The following is a 26,342-nucleotide window of genomic DNA, read 5'->3' as shown; positions in this document are numbered from 1 at the left end:
TAGCTGTAATAGCACGTAATAATGTGTCAGTTTATTAGTGTTCAATATAGACTCAAAATAGTAAACCCCCTTATAGATATCATTCTAGGTGACAAGAAGAAATGTGGTATAGGCCTACTTTTACACCAACAATGGTATGCCACGCACTTTCTCAATTTCTATAATATTTATATCTATTTTTCCTACTTTTAGCTTGTTAAAAAGATAAAATTGACCAACAGATATCTAGTTTTCGGTTTACATTTTTACGATCGGTTGACTGATCTCTATCCATTCATCGTTATTCATTGGCCGGACGGGGGGCACTGGCAAATTTTTTATTTCGCGGCCTAAAATCCGGTTCATCGGATCGGATATTTGTTTGCCATGACAAGAGGTTTGTGGTGCATACGTGGAACAACAGCTAAAATGTGACGGTGAACCGGGAATATTACGATATGTGCTATTCACATAATATACAGTATGGTGGAAGTGAAGGTGAGGTGGCGGGGGCTGGAGAGGTTACAGGGTAACATGGTGTTTGGGGTTTGGTTGTCGCCAAGTGAACAGTAAGCATAACAATTCGGGTAGAGACAGGGTTGTTCGGCTTCCGACAAAACGCATTTTGGGTAGTGAAAGCCAACTTTTTAACAGTTCTCCTACAAAGTAGTTTCAGCAGAAACGAGTCATCGAAATTATACCGTATATTATTACGGTAATTTTATACCGATATTGATGATATGCAGCAGAAACAGGACCGATAAGGATATCAATAGGTGTACGCAATATGCAGCCAACACAGCTCTGTGAGTGTACAGTGGCGCCGTTAAAATCAAATAATCTTGATTGCGATAAACAAATCACAGTAGTGAATTTTAGGCTATAGGTCCATGGTTAGCTGAATGATAAAAAGCAAAGTATATAGTTACAGTATTTAAAATGAAAAATGACACTTTTGCACGGAGACTGCTGCAATAATGAAGGAAATTATTTCTGTAAGTTCGCATAAGACCATAATGCATTGTTAACCTGGGTCAGAACGTTCAGATATGTCCTGGTCAGCAATTAGTTTTGTGAATAGGCCTACAAATACTATAATGAATTGTAATTAGGATACTGTACATATTTTAGCATATAACTATTGACAAAAGTAAACAATAGGCTATGAACCCGGATTGGATAGATAACAGGATGCAAATGTCACTTTATTTTGCTGGAAATTTACACAATCCGCCTATCTTGATCATCGATTTTATATTTTCGACGAGCTGAATACGGATTCACTAAATATTTGAACTGCTTAATGGATATAGGCCTAAACAGTTTGATCGTCACTTAGGTAAAAGGTTTTGTCAAAACTGAATTAGTACCGTGAAGATGAATTTGTAATAATACACTTTAAAACTCTAGTTTTTAGCTGGTTCGCTTCGATTTAATTGTACATGCATTTCCTTCATTTTATTTGAAAGGAAATCACTACAACGTATAAAGTAAAACGAACCTCTTGTAGAACAATAGAAAGCTGAGAAAGAAACATGCTGAATAATTTCAAATGAATTTAATTCAATCAATACGTGTTGAGTCAGTTTCTTCTAAACTAGTTTTCCATTTTAATTGTAACAAGCATAACAATCAGATTAGTAATTGTGCCTACTATTAGCAAGTAAATATTTTTATGCGCGATTTGAACGATTTGTGCAATATGAAATTGCGCAACGATTTCCTTGCACAATTTTAAACTATGCATGGTTTAGTGCAAAATGTTCTTACGCAAGTACTTTACGCTGAAATTGCGCAAGTAACATAACAACACGGTGGCATAAAATGGGGAATCCGCCAATCACACATTTCCTCGGCAACGGAGACTGCAATTTTAAAAGTAATAATATATCTTTTAAACACTTAATACTTATCTATTTTATACCTCCATCCATGCTCTATAGGCCCAAGTAGCTCGCTAGTTTTTATTTAGCCAAGACTACTTTTGCCGTTTAATTTCTTGTCTTTTAAAAACATTAACTTGTTGTATACTTTTTGTATTATAACATTACATTTAAAAACATTTTTATTTGCATTTATATAATCTATAAACAGGTTTATTATACGATCTTTGTTAATGCTGTGTACGAGTAGTCAGACTTGTTGGGATACCCATTTATCTCTAGTCTTACTATTGTAGGCTTACTCATACTTCTAATGCTTCTATATTGGTATATATTGTGTGACTCAATTCAATCAATTAATGCGTAACTATTATTCACACATACATAACATCTTGATATAGTTATTAATTTAAAAGCATTGTAGAATTATAAAGACGACCTAGGCTATACGCCTCTATAACTGATGAATAATAATTTCCAACAATGATGTAGGCCTACAGACCTTCACTTTGATGTTTTTCAACATAAGGCCTATATTTCGGAATGTATTTTCAGAGGATAATACATTGATCTGACTCCTTTTGGGGTATATGGAATTCACCCTTCGAGTCAACATAACCTGTAACTTTTTGCGGGTTGTCTTTGTTTCCAGCCAATATATGGAATGCCGAACCACTCTCACCATACATAGATAGCTTGACGTCAGTGAAATTGGTTAATTTATCGGTCTCTAATTTGGTCATGAACGCTTGTAGTAGTCTTCGTAGTCCAGCCTGTTCTGTTGTTTGTTCAGCGCCCTCATTTCCACAAAGTTTGAGTAAGATGTTTGCCAGTGTACGTTTGTTTATCTTATCCGCTAGAAACTGATAAAAACATTAATCAGTAGTTATGAAAATGTAAATGTTTACTGATACGGTGATTTTATATAGGCATATCTCCGCCATCTTCAACCAAAGATTACCGAAGATTATTATATATTAAACGGTTTACGTTAATCCTATGGATAAGGCTATTTGGACTTAGGGTTAGAAAATGAAATGTTTGATTTTATTATTATACAATTACTTGCCTCACTTGTTGTATGCATTGTAAATTAATGTAAAATATAGTTTTATGGTCACTTTCGTACCAGTGACACGTACGCACTGTCATTAGTGATGCAATAAACAACAAAACTCAAATCAAATTAAACCGTAAAACCGTTCGTAGATTAGCCTTTTCATTCACATGGGTGCTATCTAGAAGTTAGGCCTATCATAGTCATTACGAATCGATACTGACATACACAATAAAAAGTAAGTAAATTATAGACTTACCATTACTTGTTCACGGTTGTTATTTAGATGAACCATGATTTTAATTAACTTTTCACTGTTGTGTTTGAATGTAATTTGTTCGCCATTTAATCCACAAAATATCAGCTCTATGTTTGAAAACCCCTTTTGTCGAAACGAACTTGTGAAGTTTTTCCAGTGTGACAGGAGATTTCTCCAATGATCTGCAGAAGAACTCTCACGTGTGTCAAACAACGGTAAGTTACCAAAAACATCAGACATCACTTTCTGACTTTCTTTGTTGGCAAACGTTGAAAATTTGTGTAGGTCTACTATCAACTATAAGAACATGATTTATGAAACAATTCATTTTGGGAAAAATTTGGGAGCAGTTATATTGAAAATATAGTTTTGGTTAGTTAATTCTATGGTAAGAAATTCAAATCTAGCCATTTGTAGATGGCATTATCAATACACCGGTTTGTATATGTATTTATCGATTTGAAATGTGTGTTCCTTTTTGGTTTACTATAAAGTATTAATTTGTGTAAAAAGTACGTAATTTGCTGCGGACAATACAAGATTTGTTTACATAACTTTAAAATTGTTTGATATTTCCTGAAAAAAAATTATCAGAAAAAAATAACTAATAGGTCTAAATAAAAATATATATTGGCTTATTACATTAGTAGTTACTCGTCCTTTCATCTTCTCTACCATCAGCGTGAAATCCGCAACAGTCGCTTCACAAATGTCATCCTCTATTCTACCAACACACTCTCCAGTTTTTGATTCAAGAAATTCTACGCACTTCTTTGCAAATCGAATCGTTTTGATGCTCCTTCGAATCTTTGGTTGTTGAAATAGCTTATCTACAAACGTTTTAACTTGTCCAATATCTAACTCATTGGATTCCTATAGAAAAGACATGATCAAGGTGTTAGCAAAAGTACTCGACCAATTATCCAGAGAACATTTGCCACACATTAGAAATGAAATTATGATTTTAAAAAAAATAACAGTATAAAAATGAAACCTTATTACTTGGCCTGGAGACTTGCCTATGATACACTCGGTGAATTGGTAAACATGTACGTTAATTGATAAAAGTTCTTGACATCCATTTATTTCAAAATTCTACCCTTTAATCGTCAAATAGTCAGTCTCTAATCATTAATTTAATTTCCATTATGTTTTATAATAACTTCCAATTAAACACAATCTACAACAAATGATATTGCATCATTGTTTAATGTTTATTTCCAACAAAAATTAATATAAAAAAAAGAAGTACATATTTTTGATTGTCAGCGCGCATAATGTATTACGTAGGGCCATTTTTGCCCCATAGAAAGTTGACACTTGACATAATTTAAACCTTTGCCAAGTAACAATGCAAAATGCCTTTTGATTTTTAATTTATGGTCAAACATATAATTTTATAAAATCACGCGTAACTTACGTTGCGCAATTCTGACATTATCAAAAGGTCAGGTGCACAATTTGAAATAAAGTTCTATATGTATGTTTCATATTGGAAATTCCCATCAATGTGAATGTTTAATAAACAAAGAAAATGCAAATTTATGTTTATGTAAAATGCAGCCAGCCCTTGATGAATGAATGAATTATTGTGATGTCTCAAAAGAGAAAGAACAAAATGATTTTTAAAAAATGTCAATATGATTAAATGAATTAGAAAATATGTATAAAAACAATGTACGTTAATGTGTAGACAAAATGAATGATACCAGAAAACAATGTTGAACAGTAAAAAGTAGGCTAGTTAACGGGTATAGAAATGATAAACAAACAAAAAATAGGTTGGAAAATAATGTTAATTCTATTGTATGGCACTATACATTACAATAATTACTTATATTTATTTATTTATTTATTCATTACTAGACTTGCCCCAAGTCTGTAGTTATTTCGAGACTTTTCGATGTTTGTGTGAAATAGAGACTAATCGATTTGCAGACCGCAAACATCAGATAAGAATGACGTAGGTTAACACACCGTATTTGGCTATATGGGGCGGGCCGTATATGGATTTTGAATCAACAAATGATTTAACGGATGTCATTTTGGTTTCAAACAGAATACTTCGATCGAGTCGGGTAAGACTTTTAAACAACAATTTTGAATGATAAATCGTGACAGGTGAGTGTTGCCCAGTGTTTGTGTTATTTGTTACAATAACAAGTCTAGGCCTAGCGGCCGTACTCGTAGGAGCGAACTGGCAACTAAAACGCCAATATGGGCGTAGGTATACATACCACCACCGACAATAATACCAAGCAGGGAAGGGTGGATCTGCGTGGGAATTAAAATAGGGTGATAAAATATGGGAAAATTTAGTTTGTAATTGTGTGTATGTATATTATGTGTAGACAAAAATAGCATGTACCACTAGGAAATCTAAAATTGTTTACTGAAAATCTCATCACATCATAGAAACAACTCGCCTTTAGTGGTAATAGAATAATCCAACCAATAAAAAATACATTACACTTGATATAATGGTACAACCCATCATAAAAAAAATCTTAGTTTTCTAGATCTCGAAAACTAAGATATCTTAGGTCTTAGTTTTCTAGATCTTAGTTTTCTAGACACCCATCATCGGATCTAGAAAACTAAGACCTAAGATATCTTAGTTTTCTAGATCTAGAAAACTAATATCTTAGGTCTTAGTTTTCTAGACACCCAACAATAAGATTCCATTATATACTCTGTAAACTGTTTACCAGACAAGGCGTATAAAACAATCTAGCATTCACAGAAACTTTCATCATCACATCATTTTGCGAAGAAACGACATGAAGTTCGTTTACACTAAAATCAAGTGTACACACGTGTGGGTGTACTGTATGTGTGTCTCCACATCGTCAAAACGTAACATAGCGCTTAGTCGTTCAACTTCCAAAATGCATATTCAAATATTTTCGAGTGAGTATAGCCAATTGCATGCGTCTGAAACTATTATAACAGATAACCGTATGCACCAAGAATTCTTGGTCTCAAACCACGTGAATTATACGTGTTTGCCCAAGCTCGAGTAGTATACGAATGAAACGCCATACGTGCCAAAATATCTTTTTACTAATATTAAGTCAAAACTCCGTCTGGAACCCAGACTAATTTATTACGTGCAATGTATTTCAATATTTTAAAAGATGATGAAATAAAAATGGGACGAACCCACATAAAGTAAGACAAAAAAAGCTCTATAATGTTGACCAAGTTATACACAAAATATTCTGTTTACAAGTTTTGGAGAAACGTTCATTCGAACAAAAATGAGAGAAGGAAAGAAGAAGAATAGTTTTAAAAAATGCAGATAACCAAATTAAGTGTAGAAAGAGACTAATTATCATGCGCCCCCAGCTATTAAAAATTGATAAATATATATTTACCGGTTTGTCCTCAAATGGTTTGAGTTTCTGGAAAATGAAAAACAATGCCTACGATACACTCAATGATTGGTAAAAAATGTACGTTAAAAACAATACCGTAACGGTGGGTAAAGGCGTACCCGGGTGTTCTGGTCCATCTCTGCCAACGCCGTTTAGGGCAATACAAATTGATGAGTGCCGTTTGGTGGCAACACTTGATACGATGGAACCCTTATATTAGGGGAGAAGAAAGTTGGTGTGTGTCATCCACACACCTTTGCGCAATTAAGCCCCCCCACCCCCACCCCCACCCCCCTCCCCCACAAGTAGGCAGGTTAATTACTAATAACGGTTCTTGAAATCATTTTAGTTCAAAATGCTAATTTTTAATCCACAGTTTATATACGTCAGTTTCTAATAAAGAAGAATTTCCTTTATGTTATCAATAACATTCAATTAAACACAGAAATATTATTAATTATTGACTGCAGGGGATATATGCGCACACCATGCGCGACAATTAAAATTGTGAAAATGAATAAACGTTTATATTTACCGGCTTGTCCTCAACTGGTTCGTCTTTAAAGAAAAAAGCAAAACAATCTCTTAAAAAGTCTGTTGCCATGATCACACAAACCAGCTTACCTAAAATAATGTGTGTAGCTTTCAATGATGTTTCGTTTTTAGGCAAAATTTGGAGATCAGGTGATCATATGCCGTGTTATCAATGTTTGCGTTTACCACGAGTTAACAACGGAAGTGTAATCTGTAAGTTTTATAGATTGCAACCATAATGCAATCTTCTCAGAAATGAAATCGATTAGTATATCCATAGAAACTATGGTATGTCAATAATAACCACGAAAATGACGACGATACGTTCGGCTGAGTTGGTGCTGGCGGACATTCAGAGCAACACAAGGGGTACGTAACTGGTTAATGTTAATCTTAATGAGCATATTCCTGGTGAAGGTGAAACTGTTCATATTATTTAGGTTTTGCCCATTTTGAGATATTTTCAGTAAACACTCATTAAACGCTGCTGTATATCTTTATAGAAAATGGAAAATAAACTGTATAAACAAATGATAGATGAAGGTGTCACGGAAAAAACTATAAACGTCCTAATAGAACAAGAGGTTAGTGAATTAACAGTTCTGTTTTTACTCAATCTTCCTTTCACAAATTAAAGTAGATTATGTTGGTTCATTGTTTTTACAGCTGTTTACTCTTAACAAGATCAAAAAGGCCTCCGAAGAGCTGTTAAGTAAGGCTTGCAAACTGAAGGCTGGCCAAATTGTGAAAATTCTGTCTGCAATTACAAATGTTGAGCATTGTGCTGAAGATGGACCTTGGGTAAGCTGATCTCACTTTTCTGTTTGACGAAATAAAAATGTCTTTTGTCTCTTAAATGTCGCAAGATTATCAAAGTACAAAATAGTCCAATTTGTTGAACAACAATTAGATGGATTTTAGATGATAATAGCAATATAAAAATACTTATTATAGCGCTCTTTACCGGGCCCAACATAAATACGATCCATTCTAAAAATAAAGGAAAGATGATCGGACCCGCGAAAATGAATTGGATTTATTATTGAAGCTTGCACTTTATTTGTTTTTCCTTCACGATCGCTGTGCATCACATAACCTATATGAAACTAAATTAACTCGTCACTTTGAAGAATTATAAGTGATCATTTTTATAATTTTACTATTTAATTTTAAAAAAAACATGCACGTACGTTAAATATGACTGCAAAATATTGATTTATGCAATTCTATGACCTGATGAATATATGCTTATGGTGCAGATTGGTGCCTATTATGTGTCATAGTATACTCTATATATAGAGTGTAACATAGGTGAAATTACGGGACCAACATTATTTTCGAATGTTTTGGTATGATGACGTTATCAAAATAAACTTGAAGATGACAATTTCCGAATATAATGAATTGAGAAAAAAATATAAGATTTGGGGGAAAAAATGGCACGTAGAAGCGCGGTGCGCGCTCTTTGAAAATTGTATAACTTTGACTAGAGATGAAAAAACTACTTTTTAAATTTACCTGGCCATATCATAACGTCACAACATCCGATAGGCTTAATTTTTATATGAATTCATATCTACATTTCATCAGCTTTCATAATAAATTGTAATCATCAAGGTCAGCTTTAATTCTGAAGAGCTGTGAGATATTCAAATGTACGCTGAAGGTGAAAATACACGACCTACGTTACTCAAGTTTTTACGCGTGATGACGTCATCAAAATGAAAATTGTGGCAAGTCATGAAAAAGATAATTAATTTAGCAAGCACATACTAAATTTTAGCGAACTAAAATTGTGCTCAAATAACCTAGATTCGCTCTGTTGAATATGATAACCTACAAAAAAAGATAAAAAAAATCCTAATTTTTAAATTCAGGTGGCCATATGATAACGTCACAACATTTTTTACGTCAAATGTGTACAGAATTAACATCTACACCTCAATGGCTTCCAGAATAAATTGGGGGTCATCATGCATTCTGAAGAATTACATTCACTTTAAAAATGCCTTATTTTTTTTCCATTTTCAGCACTTTTGTCATTTCTAATGAGCTCGTATAGCGTTATTTTAAGTCGGAATGGACTCAAATTCAGTGAATGTACTAATAAAATTGTGATTTGTACAACAAATTTTATTTTGTATGCGTGTTTTTGCGCACTAATTTTGGGAATAATAATAATATTTTTACCCATTACCTGAAGTTTATAGTGAATTTTATTGTTATAGAAATATGATTGATAATGTGATTTCACAAAATGGCGTAAAAATGACGTCACGGATGAGTTAAAATTAAGTTAAATTGTTTGAAAGATATTGTGAAATTTTTGTGATCATTTAACTTTTTGAGATATTTGTTACACAAAATCTTTAGGCCCTACAGAAAGAATAATAAAGATTTCATACATTAACAATAGGTGATCATTTTATTCTAAATGATAGATTATACACACAATGAATGCAATTTGTTTAGGCCCAAGTAATATTTGAGATAAAAATATTAGTATGTTTTACATAACATCATGAACAGCAAGCATCATCTTATTCTTAATTAACTTGCTTGTAATTTTAAGCTAGTCCTAGGCCTAGCTAGGCCGTCTACTCAGCCTCAGCTTGTTTAGGCCTGTGTATTCATGGGCGGGTTCGAAAATGCTTTATCGTTCCTGGGTTTTCTCGCACATTAAGAATTTAAAAATCCTCTACAAATTGTATTGTTCACGTCACAGAATAGTCAAGCGATATGGAAGCTTAGGACTGACTGAAAAGCAATTCAGGCATCCTATTATAAAAACAAGAATTACAAGGTATCCCCTAAATCATGAAAAGGCGTGATTTTTTTAATATGAAGTATGAGGGATGACATTTTTAAATAACAGAAAATAGAAATGTTCTGGGTGGAGCTCCACCTTAAATTATTAGAATCGACTTATTTTTTATATTGCAATTAGGTTCATATATATTTATTTTTACATTTTTTAGTTTGTGCCCTTAAATTAAAATCGTGCTTTTATCATTCCATCGGATCAATTTTTAGTCGCGTGGAAGCGACTCTATAGTTCACTATGTCGGTCGGTCGGTTGGTCTGTCTGTCTGTCTGTCTGTCTGTCTGTCTGTCTGTCTGTCGGTCCGGTATCACTATGCGTTTTATCGCTTTCTGACCTTATCTTGATATCAGTTTAATCTAGCTAGGTCAATTTTTCACAGTATATTCCTTATGGCCAGGAATCAATGTGGTTAAGTTTTCACGGTGCGCAATAAAAAATTACGCGGTCTACGCACGATTTAACGAAATCACGTTTGTAATCATATCTTCACAACCATGAATCACAATTAAATAAAATTTGGTACTCATAAATTTCAGGGCATAAATCATCATATGGCAATACAATTACGTGCGTAGCGCGTACGCTAACGCATGCGTACGCGCGCTTAAAATTTTCAAAATTTATTTTCGATGAAATAAGAGTACGTTTCAGGCAATTTTAAGCGTTTACAAAATTGCCATGAGTGCGCATATTTTTGCGCGCGCACTGCGCGTTAAATATTATTGCGCACTCTTTTTGCCCGATTTCTGTTTTCTTGACTTACTTTTCAACTCGAAATTACGTTATACGAGCACGTCAAAAGTGACAGGCTACGCACGTGTAAATTAAAAAAATATAAATGTTTTTAAACATTTCAACATTTTTAAACATGTTCAGTAATTTCGGTCAGTATAGTTCACTATGTCGGTCGGTCTGTCTGTCTGTCTGTCGGTCTGTCGGTCGGTCTGTCGGTCTGTCTGTCGGTCCGGTATCACTATGCATTGTAGCACGCGACTTAATGGCTGTGGCCTTGTTTTATTTTCAGTGGCCTAAATCATCTAGCGCTGTATATAGCTAATAGCTATTATAAGCTAAGCTGAGCCAACTGACACGAATAACACACAGTGTGCGCCGGAAAATTCACGTGGCGATGTGTGTTTGTTTGTCACGCGTGTCAATTTCCTCACATAACATAACAGTGTGCGTCGAACATGAGCTAAATAGCTCACTAAAAAATGTACATTCTAATTAGTTATTATTATAATAAGGCTATGCGTCCGATAAAACGGTCATAAACAAACACAAAGTGTTATTCATGCCATTGGCTCAACCGATATCTAGTGTACCCTATTTCAAAAAGTGCATTCGTGTGCAAATCATGGGAGAAAGTGTAAACATTGTGTTTTATGAATATTTGAAGCATGTTGGTTAATATTTGTTCAAATGAAAAAGTATGATTTTTGGCAGGTTTGACCTTTGACCTACATACCATATAACTCTGTAACTAGCAGTTGAACAGATTTTAAATAGGGCTCAAATTAATCTGAAGGTATATGTTTTTATTCAGTCTAATAAGAATTTTTCCACGAAAATGACCAAACATCTTTTTATTGACATTTGACCTGTACCTGGTAGTACACATTCCTATATCTCAAAAACTATTGGCCGTAAAAGGTTTTTTTTATGTGAAATTGTTCGAAAAATATATATATATCTATATGTATAATAACAACATTTTATAAAAATGTAAAAGAATCCTATTTATGATCACTAACTTTGTAATTTGTTAACATCAATAGCGTTTGTTATAGTATTAAAATGTTTTATATTTGCTAATTTTAAGCACGTGAATTTATCTGAACTAGAGGGGGAGTGAGCGAAGCGAGCTCACCCTCTGGTTCAGACAAATTCACGAATAGACAATGGTTTTCGGAATGATAATCGGGTAAAAAGGTTTTAGGAGGAGGTTCTGGCTTGGACGTTTTCGGTCGGTTACCATTATTCGTAAAACTAAACCTACTCTGTTTCACAGTGTATTAGATGATTAATAACATTTTAAAGTATAGTGTTTATTTGGGTTATAGAACGGAGGTGGCGAGGCGGAGTTCATTTGAGCGAGGTGCTTATTCGAAGGATACGTTTAGGCCAGGGAGTTGTTATTAGAACTCCCTGGTTTAGGCTAATTGTTTAGTTTTAATAATGGTAACATTTATAATCAAATAAAATCCTCTAATGAAAAGTGGTAAAAAAGAATAACAAATGCTTGGTAAATTAAAGATAACAGTCCAATAAATTATACTACAAATAGTATAATTGTGTTATAAATATAATACAATATTGTGTGTAAAACGTGGCGTTTATTAGATGGGTGGGGGTGGGGCGTCGATTATTCTAAGTGATGTTTTATTGGGGAGGTGTTGGGCGTTTATTCAAATAAATACCATCCCAATTGGACTAATATATTATTTAGTTTGGTTTAAACATCTTTTGAAACTAACTTCCACAGTGGGCCGTTTCGGCTAATAAGAATTAGGATGTTTTAGACGGCTTGCAACACCCTTCCTGTAACCACACACCACCCACCTATTTCAAAATCCTGTGTCCGCCTCTTAATATTAACTTGTTAACTTAATATTAAAAAGTTGTATTTGTTATCTGAGGCGCCTTGAAGATAAGGTGGTTCCACCTTGTGAGGCACCTCTGTGTAATATATTGAATAAAACAAAATAATAATAATGTTTTTTTACTATAGAAAAAAGAAGAAAACATGAAAGAACAAACCGCCGACGCTGACAAAAAAGCCAAGGATGAAGTTGAAAAACAACAAACGAGGGAAGAAAAGGTTAGTCAGTGTATTCCTTAAAAAATAATTTTATAGTTGGATCGAAAAAAATGTGCACCTTCGTTACGCCATTGTTATTAACGTACATTTTTGACCAATCAAAAAATATGTTCTTTCCTATGTTATGTTATATTAATTGTTTTTGGAAATAAACATTAAACAATGATGCAATATCATTTGTTGTAGATTGTGTTTAATTGGAGGTTATTATAAAACATAAAGAAATTATTCATGATTAGAGGCTGACTATTTGTGGATTAAAGGGTAGAATTTTGAAATAAATGGATTATGTCAAGTGTCAACTTTCTATGGGGCAAAAATGGCCCTACGTAATACATTATGCGCGCTGACAATCAAAAATATGTACTTCTTTTTTTTATATTAATTTTTGTTGGAAATAAACATTATACAATGATGCAATATCATTTGTTGTAGATTGTGTTTAATTGGAAGTTATTATAAAACATAATGGAAATTAAATTAATTAAAGTGGTAGAATTTTGAAATAAATGGACTTAAAATTGTATTGTCCCCCAAAACATGAAAAATAAAGATGAAAAAAATCTAATTTTGAATAGACCATTTTGTAGTTATAATAAAGTTATTCACTTTCGCCGAAAAAAAATCCGAAAAAAATATTGATTTCGCTTATAAAAAATCAAAATAAGTTTACCATTTTTTCGAACTCATAAGCTCAGAAATTCCTAAATAACGATGGTTAGCTAACAGCTCATAAATATGCATGATATGTTAATGAGTATCCAAACAGGGGAGATCCGATCTGTTCACCACGTAAATAAACATGTGCGAAGAACAGAAGAAAGTGCTGGGGTTTCCCTGATCGTATGATGTAAAAAGCTCTGCCGTTAATTTGCTGGTTAAGTAGAATTCTATTTTAGATGAATGACACATCCTCCTATAATAGTTTTTGGCGTATAGTTATAGGCTTAGCTATCTAGGCTAGGGCTATAATATAAGCCTACTTCTACTATCTAGTAGGGCCTAGGCCTAGTTAGTACTGTAGTTTACTACTGTGTAGTGTAGTGTAGCAGCAGCTGTAGGCAGGCAGATAATCGGGTCAGAAAAGTAGACGGGAACCCACTTTGAGGCCTAGCTAGGTCCTATATATCGTACTCACCTAGCTAAGCCATCACTCCACAACTAGCTACAGGAAATAGGCCTACTATGTTGATGTACCATTGATATACATTTGGAGCTCGAATTAATTTTAAAGTCTAAAAAAAGACTAACTGATGACACAAAACGAACATTTGGAAAATGATCAGCATACAGTACCAAAGAAGTTGACGGTAGAATAGATTGTTGTTGATAGCAACCAAAACGAAAACACTAGTAATTAGACTAGGCCTTTTTGAGGGAGGAGATGCACTTTTCAGGGATTCCTTACTGTACATTAGTACCCCAAATTAAAAACTTCAGATTCATGTACAGAAATAATAATTATATGTATGCAATAAATTGTGAAATATTTAACTTTTCTATTTGACTTTTGTATTTATACATCATTGTTTTTCAATTTATAGACTTAAGCTAATGAAGACTGGAACAGAAGTTACACCCATACAGCATTTTAAAGGCAACTGGCAGTAGACTCGGTAGTGGAACACAAGATAAATATTGGATGACTATCATAAAGCATTAGGCAAATGTGTTGGTTGTTTTCCAGCTTTTAAAATGTTGTATAGTTTTCATAATTCGAGCAATAACATTTGTATACAGCATTAAATAAATAAAAAATACTACTACAGTACATGAGATAAAATCACTATAATTTTAATGTGTGAAGATTTACAGTACAGTAAAAAATGAGTTAATTACTAGTATATTTCATTGAATTTCTGCATTATTGTTGACAATTTATTAACTATTAATTGATGTGTTGATTGTGGCATTACAGCAATAGCTTGTCTTCTGTGATTGTTCATCCATTTTAAAGTGTCATAGTAAGAAACGTTCAAATAAATATTGTGAATGTTGCTACCACATTTTGTGTTGATTTCTTCACCATTTTCCACTACTTGCTCATATTGTTCATTCAAGTGCGTTAATACCTATTAAAAGAAAGACATTTTTTTTATTAAAATATGTACATAAAAAGTTTAATTGTGTGAATGTTGGTTTGAACGTTATTGCTTTGGAAGAATTTTCAACATAACGGTACTAAGTACTGTAAAGTACACATTCCAAAAAATATTTAACTTAGATTATTTGGTCATTTTCTCTAAAATAATTACATTATTGGATGTACAGTATAGGCCTAGTTACAATTGTCACAAATTTATATTAGCATTAAAATCTAATTAATCATGAAGGAAAAACCAAGCACCATAATCTCTCCTGGCCCTGGTGGTGACCTTATTTTCTATTTTTGGCAGCCATTCACAAGTTTTTCGCTTTTTGAGTTTCGCTGCTCTTATGTATAATTTTTTATAATCACAAACTCTACATAGAAAAGAAAATTAAATGTTTTAAAATGAATGAAAAGTGATATGAATAATGATAAAGACTATTATTATAGTATTATACTAAAAATAAGACGAGTTGGTGGTGTCAAAATTCACAAGTCACAATAAAACCATGGAGGTATAAAATATTTTATTTTTATACCTCCATGCTAAAACCTTATTCCTTACTCCATGCTCACAGATGAATGTTATAGGCCTAATCCTATTTAAAGCTAGGTTGGCAATAACTATTAATAAGGCTTACAGGTTGTATCTATTAGTATTAGCTAGGCCTGCTACTCACTCAGGGTGAACCCTCACTCACTAGTACTACTACTACTAGACTAGCTACTACTCTAGGCCTAGCCAATAGATAGGGGATAGTACACTAGATAGCCAGTACAGCTGTAATGGGCTAGCTAGGCTTCCTATAACTAACAAAGCTGCACCATAGAAACTACAGTTCTTACTTACCAATCTGCTAGGGCCTAGCCATAGTCTTTTCTTCAAGTAGGAGTTGTTTTTTTGTTGTTAAACTACAGAACTTTCCCACATCGTCGTCTCGTCATATCACGTCGTATTTTTTTTCTGATGACCTAGAGGTCACATACACGCGCAAGAATCATACAATATGCATAATTCATAAGCTAATTCAGGTCAAGGGTTAAATTAAACCGGAAGCCAGCTGGCTGCCAGCCAACCGACTTCCGGTTGACTATTTTTTACTTTAAATTACGATTTTCTCAGGTAAATAATTTTTTTTTTCGATCAAATTTTATTTCAAAGTGAATAACTTTTATGTATCATTAAAATGGCCTATTCAACAAAAATATTTTTAAAAATTATTTGTTCAGGGGGACAATACATCTTTAAAGAACCGTAATTATACTATTAACGTACATTTTTTAACAATCACCGAGTATATCGTAGGCACAAGTAATATTAAGGTTAAGTTTCAAGAGATTATTTTTTTTCTTTTTTTTCCAGAAACCCAAATCAATTGAGGACAAGCCGGTCCGCAAGCTGGTACATTTTATTTATTTTTACGACAGGAGCGCGTAGTATGCGCATATATTGGTCTTTTTCTTACACAGGCCCGTAACCAGGGGGGGGGTCGGGGGGATCGTACGATCCCCCGCTGAACAGCGAGTTCCGCTTGGTCTCCCACTTTTTTTTTGCTGGGCATGCTAACACAACACGACGATTGTTCACTACAGGCCTAGTCAAGCCTTAATAAATTTAATTAATATATATATATATATATTTTAACTAAAATATAAAAACCTAAAACTAAAATTTACAAGATAAGTTCTATTTGATAACTGCTGAACATCGTGGTTCTGGAGCTCTAGCGAGCTGTACACAGAGCATAGTTGTTTGCTTGACATAACAGGGTATTCCCCTACACAGGTCTCCGCGTGCGTGTGACGTGCCCAGCCAGCTGCTTGATAGAGAAAGCATGCAGCTCACACGCAAGTGCAAGATGCAACGGTTGAGTGAATTCAGAGATCATCTTAATTCCATGTTTTTTTACCTAAACACCACATGATGGTGAATATGCCTGTTAAAGTCTCAATGATACGATCCCTAATGTACCATGTTGTTGCTAGGAGGCTTGAAAGGAGGAGGGATCTAGCCTATAATTTCGGTCGGCAAGAGAATGCCGTCCTCTGACAATATAAGGTCGGCAATTGAAATTTGTGGGCTGGAAATTACACCAACTTATAGTTCATAAACAAAAGAGAATAGCCGGAAATGCGTTTTGCGGCCATAGGCCTATAGAGAAAAAAAATTCGATTCCAGTGGCGGATCTAGCGGGGGTGTATGGGGCGTCCTCCCTCCACCCCCTATTTTTTAAAGATTTTTTTATTTTTTTAAATTAAATAGATTTTAAAAACACGTATCGTTTCGACGGTCATCAATCACCGATGGTTTGCACATTTTCATATTGAAAATAGTACGTCGGAGCACATCGTCAGCTTGATCGCATTCCACCAAGCATACGTCGACATCCTTTGTGTACTATCAATCTCTAGCGTCACAGTTAATTAAGTGTAAAAGGAGCAAGTTGATAAAAGCCACGTGGTGAGCTTGGTCGCGTTCCACCAGGGAGATGTAAAATAAATTTATTATTTATTTTACATCTCCCTGGTTCCACTAAGCAGGTCGGCATCCTTTGTGATCGTCACTCCCGTATTGTAGAATAGCGGTACCTCAGACGATCAATAGAGTTTGATGAAGCCACATGGGGTCTGTTTCTGCTGCATAACGCAATTTAACCGGTTATTTTAAAATAGATTAAAAATAGATAACAATAACATGGTCAGTGCTACTATACTACGCGTACAATTACTTATGTTGGTGCTCTGACGTACCATGGATTAAAGAATAGAAGGATATGCATCGACGTGAGATCAAGGGTTCCTTGACTCTCGCCGACAGACCGCGGACCGCCCACAATGTTACAGTTTAATTAACCGCATGGTAACAACGAAACGGTCGCGTGCCTAATATATTGTTTACTGCACACTGTGCAACGACATTTAACCTTGTTGGCTACGCTTCGTTCGCGCGTTCTTTGGTTTCCGGTCCTTCATAGAAACTTTACTGCTACCTACAAATCGTTTGCAGACACAACTGGTGATTGCTTATTTTTTATCTAGAAAATAGAAAATATTGTTGCACTGAGACAATAACTATTTGTTGTCTCAGCCTACATGTAAAATTACAAAATCAGCAAGAATACTAGGCCTAGGCCTTCTAGGCTTACTAGTAAACCATATAATTTGCCGACATTGATACTGCTAATCTTAAGTGTAGTAGATACAACGTGTAATCATGATCTATATACTCACCGTTGTCTTACTTCTTGTGTGAATAATAATAGGTACTTCGTTTGTTCGTGATTAAGTTTGCCCTGCGTGTACTTTTCAAAACGACCGCTAGGTAACGTATCGCAACTATACATAGCCAGCCAATCTCGGATCAGGGATCGCTGTTTTCATTCAATTAGGCCCGGTGATTGGATGTGATGTGGATGACATAACCACTAGCCAATCACCAGGCACTACAATTTAAATATAATCACATCGATAATTAAGGAGATTTATGAAGAAACCACTGCTTCCATATATTAAAAACACGATTGTTGTATGTGTGAACACCGGCCACGCTAACAACATACATGGTCAAATGCATAATTTAATATTCTATAGATTAACGCAATTTTTAATGACAGAAGATGGCAGGCAAATAATGATAATTCAAATATAAAAATTGCATATTTTATTATTATTACCAACTACTTAAAATTACCAGTGGTAAGAAAGTGAACTTTTCGTAGTCCGATTGTGATGAAACTAAAACAGAATTGTTCAGCAATATATTTTTGTTGTCAATTAATCATCGACGCAGACATGTCAATAGAACATTCAGACTGCGCATACGATTTCTACATGGTTACGTTTTGGTCTCAAAAAAATGTAACAGTTGATTCGCAGCGTTTTACAGAGGGCCGCGGTTAGAGACACGGAGTTCAATGAGCGTGTTTGTTTGATTGGCAGCAGTGCTTTAGTATAGGCAAGCGCGTTGTAAAATCGTTTGATGTCACCGTCGATGCATATCCTTCTATTCTTTAATCCATGGACGTACGCAGTTGATGGATGCCGCCAACTAGACATGGTCGTCACAAACCAATCTTCTCGGAATGCTACGGAGGGATCTAACGACGGTGGCTTTAAGCTAACGACATTTAGTGACCTTCAGAAACTTCGAGAACTTGCTATAAGCGAACTGACATTGAACAAGGCCATATACATGGCTGCAGTCGCGTGCTCAAGTTAGTGTTTACCGACCAATCAACCAACCGACCCACCAACCGACCGACATAGTGAGCTGCTGTAGAGACGCGTTGCACGCACGCGACTAACTATGGAACGCCTCCTCTGCCTTCAGTTCACATTTATCATGCAGTACACACCAATCGTCATGCAGTACACACCAATCGTCATGCAGTACACACCAATGGTCATGCAGTACACACCAATCGTCATGCAGTACACACCAAACATCATGCAGTACACACCAATCGTCATGCAGTACACACCAATCGTCATGCAGTACACACCAAACATCATGCAGTACACACCAATCGTCATGCAGTACACTCCAATCGTCATGCAGTACACACCAATGGTCATGCAGTACACACCAATGGTCATGCAGTACACACCAATCGTCATGCAGTACACACCAATCGTCATGCAGTACACACCAATCGTCATGCAGTACACACCAATCGTCATGCAGTCAAATATTGCGTAATTTATACCGCCACCTATCGACAAAATCGAATATCACGTGACGTTTATTAGACGGCTGTAAAACTAAGGCTATTCAAACATTATACTACAGCAACTCACGCTGTCTACTACTACACCGCACGTGCTTTACGTCCTATAGATTCCAAGATTTCTTTAATAGTAATATATATACAGTAATTTATTATGCAAGACACAGGAGGCAATTGCAATTATTGAATTCCATAAAAGAAGAGAAAATGAAATAAATAGTCTTAGTTTTACAGCCGTCTAATAAACGTCACGTGATATTCGATTTTGTCGATAGGTGGCGGTATAAATTACGCAATATTTGACTGAATGACGATTGGTGTGTACTGCATGAGCATTGGTGTGTACTGCATGACCATTGGTGTGTACTGCATGACGATTGGTGTGTACTGCATGACGATTGGTGTGTACTGCATGATGTTTGGTGTGTACTGCATGATGTTTGGTGTGTACTGCATGACGATTGGTGTGTACTGCATGACCATTGGTGTGTACTGCATGACCATTGGTATGTACTGCATGACGTTTGGTGTGTACTGCATGACGATTGGTGTGTACTGCATGACCATTGGTGTGTACTCCATGAGCATTGGTGTGTACTGCATGACGATTGGTGTGTACTGCATGATAAATGTGAACTGAAGGCAGAGGAGGCGTTCCATAACTAACAACCTATGATGCACAATAATTTGAGACCGATCACAAACTTCAATTTTGTTTATATTTTTGTAAACAGTATCTATTTTTTTGAAAATGAATGTAGATCATGTTGGCTCGTTGTTTTTGCAGCTGGTTACTCTTAACAAGATCAAAAAGGACTGTGAAGGGCTGTTGAAGGCTTGCAATCTGTTAGGTGACCAAATTGTTAACACTCGGTCTGCAATTACAAATTTTGAGCACTTTTCTGAAGGCGGATCTCAGGTAAACTAAACTCACTTTTCTGTTGAACGTAAATAAAAATGTCTCTTTTGAATATCGCAAGATAATCAAAATACAAAAGAATCAAATTTGTTATGATAAAAGTATAAGGCGAACGAGTGTTTTTTTAAATATATTTATACATTTTGTTTAGTTTCGTAATGTTTACATTCAGTTCTTTTACTTTTATAGACTTAACATTAACAAAAACAAAGTCATATACATGGCTGCAGTCGCGTGCTCAAATTTGAGTTGAGTTGGCAACCAACCGACCGACATAGTGAGCTGCACGCGACTAATAATAACAATCTTGATAAAAAAAATAATTCTTTCGTTTGCCAAATAAATCAGTCACTAAAACATTAACCAATCAATAAGAAGGGCATTCAAATTTTACTACTACATTAAAAATAGTAAATATTCAAAATTAATTTTACTATCCGTCTAGAATAAACTAAACCTTGTTAATTTAACTACGTAAATAGTTATTTTAACTACTTAAAACTATCACGAGTTGAAAGATTGACTGTATTATATTCAACGCGCTCTGGTCAACTTATAATATTCATTTAGTTGTATACTATTGATTTGCCATATCTACAATTAGAACTCCAATGAATCCTGTGACATGGATGACCTGAATTAACGGAAATACAAACACAGAAATGCTTTTAAAATCAGGGCTCTAAATCAGGTGTCTACCACAGGCCTGTACGCTGAGAAATAATCTTTTTTATTATTTTCAAAACGTTAACTTGACTATTTGATTATACTTCAAACTCATTACTCAATATTAGTATGGTTTTGTTTAAACAATTATTTGTAATGCGATTATCAGTGATTTTTATTTGTTCAGATCCTTACTATTCTAATTTTTACTGTTTTCTTATAACATTAAATTAATATGTTTCTGACATAAATAATAACATGTTTTTACTATAGAAAAAAGAAGAAAACTTGGAAGAACAAGCCGCCGACGCTGAGAAAAAAGCCAAGGATGAAGTTGAAAAACAACAAACGAAGGAAGAAAAGGTTAGTCAATGTATTCCTTAAAAAGTGTAATTTTATCAGTAAGAATGGCTCAATATTAGGTACGGTATGGTTTGTTTTATACAATTATATTTAATGCGAATATCAGTGATTTTTCTTTTGTTCAGATCCTTACTATTCTAATTTTTACTGTTTTCTCATAACATTAAATTAATATGTTTCTGACATAAGTAATAACATGTTTTTACTATAAAAAAAAGATTAATTTTATCAGTAAGAATGGCTCAATATTAGGTATGTTTTTTTTTTATACAATTACATATATTTAATGCGAGTATCAATGATTTTTCTTTTGTTCAGATCCTTACTATTCTGATTTCTTACTTTTTTCTTATAACATTAAATTAATATGTTTCTGACATAAATAATAACATGTTTTTACTATAGAAAAAAGAAGAAAACTTGGAAGAACAAGCCGCCGATGCTGAGAAAAAAGCCAAGGATGAAGTTGAAAAACAACAAACGAGGGAAGAAAAGGTTAGTCAGTGTATTCCTTAAAAAGAGTAATTTTATCAGTAAGAATGGCTCAATATTAGGTATGGTTTGTTTTAAACATTATATTTAATGCAAATATCAGTGATTTTTCTTTTGTTCAGATCCTTACTTTTTAATTTTTACTGTTTTCTCATAACATTAAATTAATATGTTTCTGACATAAGTAATAACATGTTTTTACTATAAAAAAAAAGATTAATTTTATCAGTAAGAATGGCTCAATATTAGGTATGGTTTTTTTTTTATACAATTACATATATTTAATGCGAGTATCAATGATTTTTCTTTTTTTCAGATCCTTACTATTCTGATTTCTTACTTTTTTCTTATAACATTAAATTAATATGTTTCTGACATAAATAATAACATGTTTTTACTATAGAAAAAAGAAGAAAACTTGGAAGAACAAGCCGCCGACGCTGAGAAAAAAGCCAAGGATGAAGTTGAAAAACAACAAACGAAGGAAGAAAAGGTTAGTCAGTGTATTCCTTAAAAAGAGTAATTTTATCAGTTAGAATGGCTCAATAGTATGGTTTTTTTAAACAATTATTTGTAATGCGATTATCAATGATTTTTATTTGTTCAGATCCTTACTATTCTAATTTTTACTGTTTTCTTATAACATTAAATTAATATGTTTCTGACATAAATAATAACATGTTTTTACTATAGAAAAAAGAAGAAAACTTGGAAGAAAAAGCCGCCGACGCTGACAAAAATGCCAAGGATGAAGTTGAAAAACAACAAACGAAGGAAGAAAAGGTTAGTCAATGTATTCCTTAAAAAGTGTAATTTTATCAGTAAGAATGTTTAAAGATATAGAACAAGCGTTAGGAAATAAAATGGAATTTGCCATTCATGATGAATTTACAGCAAAGCAAAAAAAAGCAAAACATATTCAATAGTTGAAGAATCAATCACTCTAACTCTTTGACTAAACTATTTAAATATAATCACATCGATAATTAGGAAGGTTCATGTAAAAACCACTGCTTAGCCATATATTAAAAACACGTTTATTGTACTGCACACCACAACACACGGTAACAACATACATGGTCATAGATACTTTAATATTCTATAGATTAACGCAATTTTTAATTTAAGTGGGTTGCATGACAGTATGATAATTCAAATAAAAAAATTGCATATTTTAATAATATCACCAACTAAGCCTACTTAAAATTACGGTCGTAAGAAAGTGAACTTTTCGTTGTCCGATTGTGATGAAACTAAAAACACATTTTCAGCAATATCTTGTTGTCAATATATCATCGACGCAGACATGTATATAGAACAATCAGACCGCGCATACGATTTCTACATGGGTATGTTTTGTTGTCAAAAAATATAATAGTTGATTCGTAGCGTTCTATAGAGGGCCGCGGTTAGAGACATGGAGTTCAAAGAGCGCGTTTGTTTGATTGGCAGCTGCAGTGCTTTACAGGGGCGGATTTAACAAAAAAGAAAAACGAAAGGAAAAGAAAAGGAATTTAAACAAAAAAAGGAGTAAAAAACAGTCATCGGACTACAGTATATATTTATATTAACTTAAAAATCTGTGCGTGCAGACTAACCAGGGTCTGGGCGCACCACCCGGCCCCCTGGAATGCGCGTACCGCATGCAATGCTATAACTTTGCCGTCGCCAGAAATTTCCTGTTTTTTCTATTCAGTTGTAATTGTCGCCGAGATTAAACAAAAGAAGAGTCATACTGTTACTGTTACAACGATCAACGTTGAGCGAAACGTGTCTGTAAATAAAGAGTTGCGAATGAATTGGCTATTTTCACCTGAAAAATAAACACATTTTGGTCCCTGAATGTATGATATTGACGGATGTATCGTACTCATACAACGAGCTGGGGCACGAACGATTCGTACAAAGGACAACGTCAAACAACCGCGTAGACGTAAATGTTACCTAATAACAGTAAAGATAAGTCAAAAATAGGGTGAACCTAGAACAAATTGCAACAGAATTTTTTTTTTGTCTGGTATATATGGTTCAAATGAATATCATATCCAAAGTTTACCAAAATCGGACATCGGGAAGTGAGTTAATTAGCATAAATTCAAAATGGCCGCCATTTGCTATTTTGAAGCCTCATATCTCTCTAACGGTTGGATTTAGACCACCTAAGTGCATTACGAGTAGATATAAATGTGATATTAAACATTCTAATTAGCATATTTAAATTTCCATATGACGTACTTATGACGTCATATGGTAGTTGTGACGTCATATATTATGTTATAACTGTTTAAATGACATTATACTATTCGAACAATTTAGGAACTGCAAGAAAACATGTTTCTTGACATTCTCCTTGTTGAAATGAACATTATTTCCAAAGTTTACCAAAATCGGACGTCGGAAAGTGGGTTAATTAGCATACATTCAAAATGGCCGCTATTTATCGTACCATTTTGAAGCTCCATATCTCCTTAACGCTTGGTTTTAGACCACCCAAGTGCATTGCGAGTAGATATAAATGTGATATTAAACTTAGCATATTTAAATTGCCATATAACGTACCTATGATGTCATAAGACATATGACGTCATATATTTTGTCACAATAATGCTCAATTGGTATTATTCTAAGGGGAAAATATAGAAACCGAAAGGAAAAAATGTTTTTAAACTCATGAAAATAGTAGAACATTTACCACATCCAGGTTAAGATCATGGGTATCAGAAGTTATTCGGCCACCCTTCACAACATGCAATAGAACATTCCAGTTAATTTTCTGCAACTGCAAATTTTTATAACTGCATATATATCTCATATATCTCATATATATTTACAGAAATAGGATTCTTAATTCTGTAATGAGTCTGAGATTTAATAATTCGACCCCATCCTAAATATGAAGTTGGATCACAGTAAGTTTCCAATCCAAAGTACATACATAAAAAATGTAATGTTGGCGCCGTCAAAATACTTCCACCATGCATGTAGGCAAAGCAAGTCTACTTCATTGGCTTTTCTGATGTCTTTTTAAATTTTGGACCGAACAGTTCTTGCTGAGAATAGAATACATCCCCCTGTTTCTTTTGCAAGTGCAGAGCATTACAAAGATGTTGCAAATTTGGACCTTAAGATGTTTTTTAAGTACCAATTATTCCACTATTTTTTGCTTCTTCTGTCTTAAAACGCAATCGCTTTTTTTAATTATGGCAAAGTAAGATATTTAATAGATCCCCATCTGCATTCAAAGTTTCTATTCCATTTTTCTGACATTTTTTGTCAAGGAAGTTGAATACTGTCTTGTCGAAAAATAAAATACTGTAATTAGTAGTGGCAAGTTTGAAAATTACTTTATTACCTTAACAACCCATTTTTGGATTCCGTTGATGTGTATCTTTTAACTGATGTTAACTAGGATGAAGTGTCCTTGTTATATGCTCATTGAATCTTGGAAACAGCATTCAAAAGATAAACATTATATAAAACATCATAAAAAGTTGTTGTCTCATAAATGATCGACACCAAACAGATGCAATGAAATAGCAACTTTGAAAGAGCAGAATGGAGATGCTGACTATACAGAAAAACTACAGTATGACATTTATCATTTCATTTATCATCTCAATTTCCAGTTAGGGAATTGAGATGAGTTTGTGGGAATGATGGGTTTGAATAGCCTGACCCACAGACAATCGCCTCATTACAATATTTTGTTATTCCTTTACCAATTTAAAGAGATAAAGTTCTAAAAGATGTACTTTTAGAAAACACAAAACAAGATGTGCGCTTGAGTACAAATCAGTTTCGGAAATACAGTTGATGATCACCTTTCATACGGTTCTGTAGAATATCTATTTTCATAAGATTTTGTAAATGGAAACTTAATGATAAATTTCAATGGTTTTTACATATATATCTACTCGTAATGCACATAAGTTGTCTAAACCCAACCGCTAAGGAGATACAGGGCTTCAAAATGGTATTTTGAATTTATGCTAATTGACCCCCTTCTTGAAGTCTGATTTTGGTGAACTTAGGATATCATGTTCATTTCAACAGGAAATTGTTAGAAAATTGTTTTCCTGCAGTTTCTACATTTTTTAGCATAGGATAATGCCATTTAAGCAGTTATAACATAATATATGACGTCACAACTACCTTATGACGTCATATTTACGTCATATGGTAATTTAAATGTGCTAATTGGGAAGTTTAATGTCATATTTATATCTACTCGCAATGCACTTTTAAGGAGATATAGGGCTTCAAAATGATATAGTAAATAGCGGCCATTTTGAATTTATGCTAATTAACACACTTCCTGACGTCCAATTTTGGTAAACTTTGGAAATTATGTT

General features: G+C 34.0%; 1 protein-coding gene across 1 annotated transcript in view; it reads right to left on the bottom strand.

Moving 5' to 3' along the window:
* Window positions 1-1,747: 1,747 nt before the first annotated feature.
* LOC144850182 (uncharacterized) overlaps window positions 1,748-26,342 on the bottom strand; it is a 40,421-nt gene continuing 15,826 nt past the window's right edge. Inside the window, exons 2-4 of the mRNA XM_078707412.1 lie at window positions 3,821-4,051; window positions 3,179-3,475; window positions 1,748-2,725 (exon numbers count right to left, since the gene is read on the bottom strand). Of these exons, the coding sequence (XP_078563538.1) occupies window positions 2,414-2,725; window positions 3,179-3,475; window positions 3,821-4,051 (840 nt within the window). The 3' untranslated portion in view covers window positions 1,748-2,413. The remainder of the gene's footprint in view (window positions 2,726-3,178; window positions 3,476-3,820; window positions 4,052-26,342) is intronic.

The sequence above is a fragment of the Antedon bifida genome, chromosome 8 (assembly GCF_963402885.1).
Source record: "Antedon bifida chromosome 8, ecAntBifi1.1, whole genome shotgun sequence".
NCBI lineage: Eukaryota > Metazoa > Echinodermata > Crinoidea > Comatulida > Antedonidae > Antedon > Antedon bifida.
The sequence above is the reverse complement of the archived record's forward strand: the minus strand, read 5'-3'. Positions and strand labels throughout refer to the sequence as shown.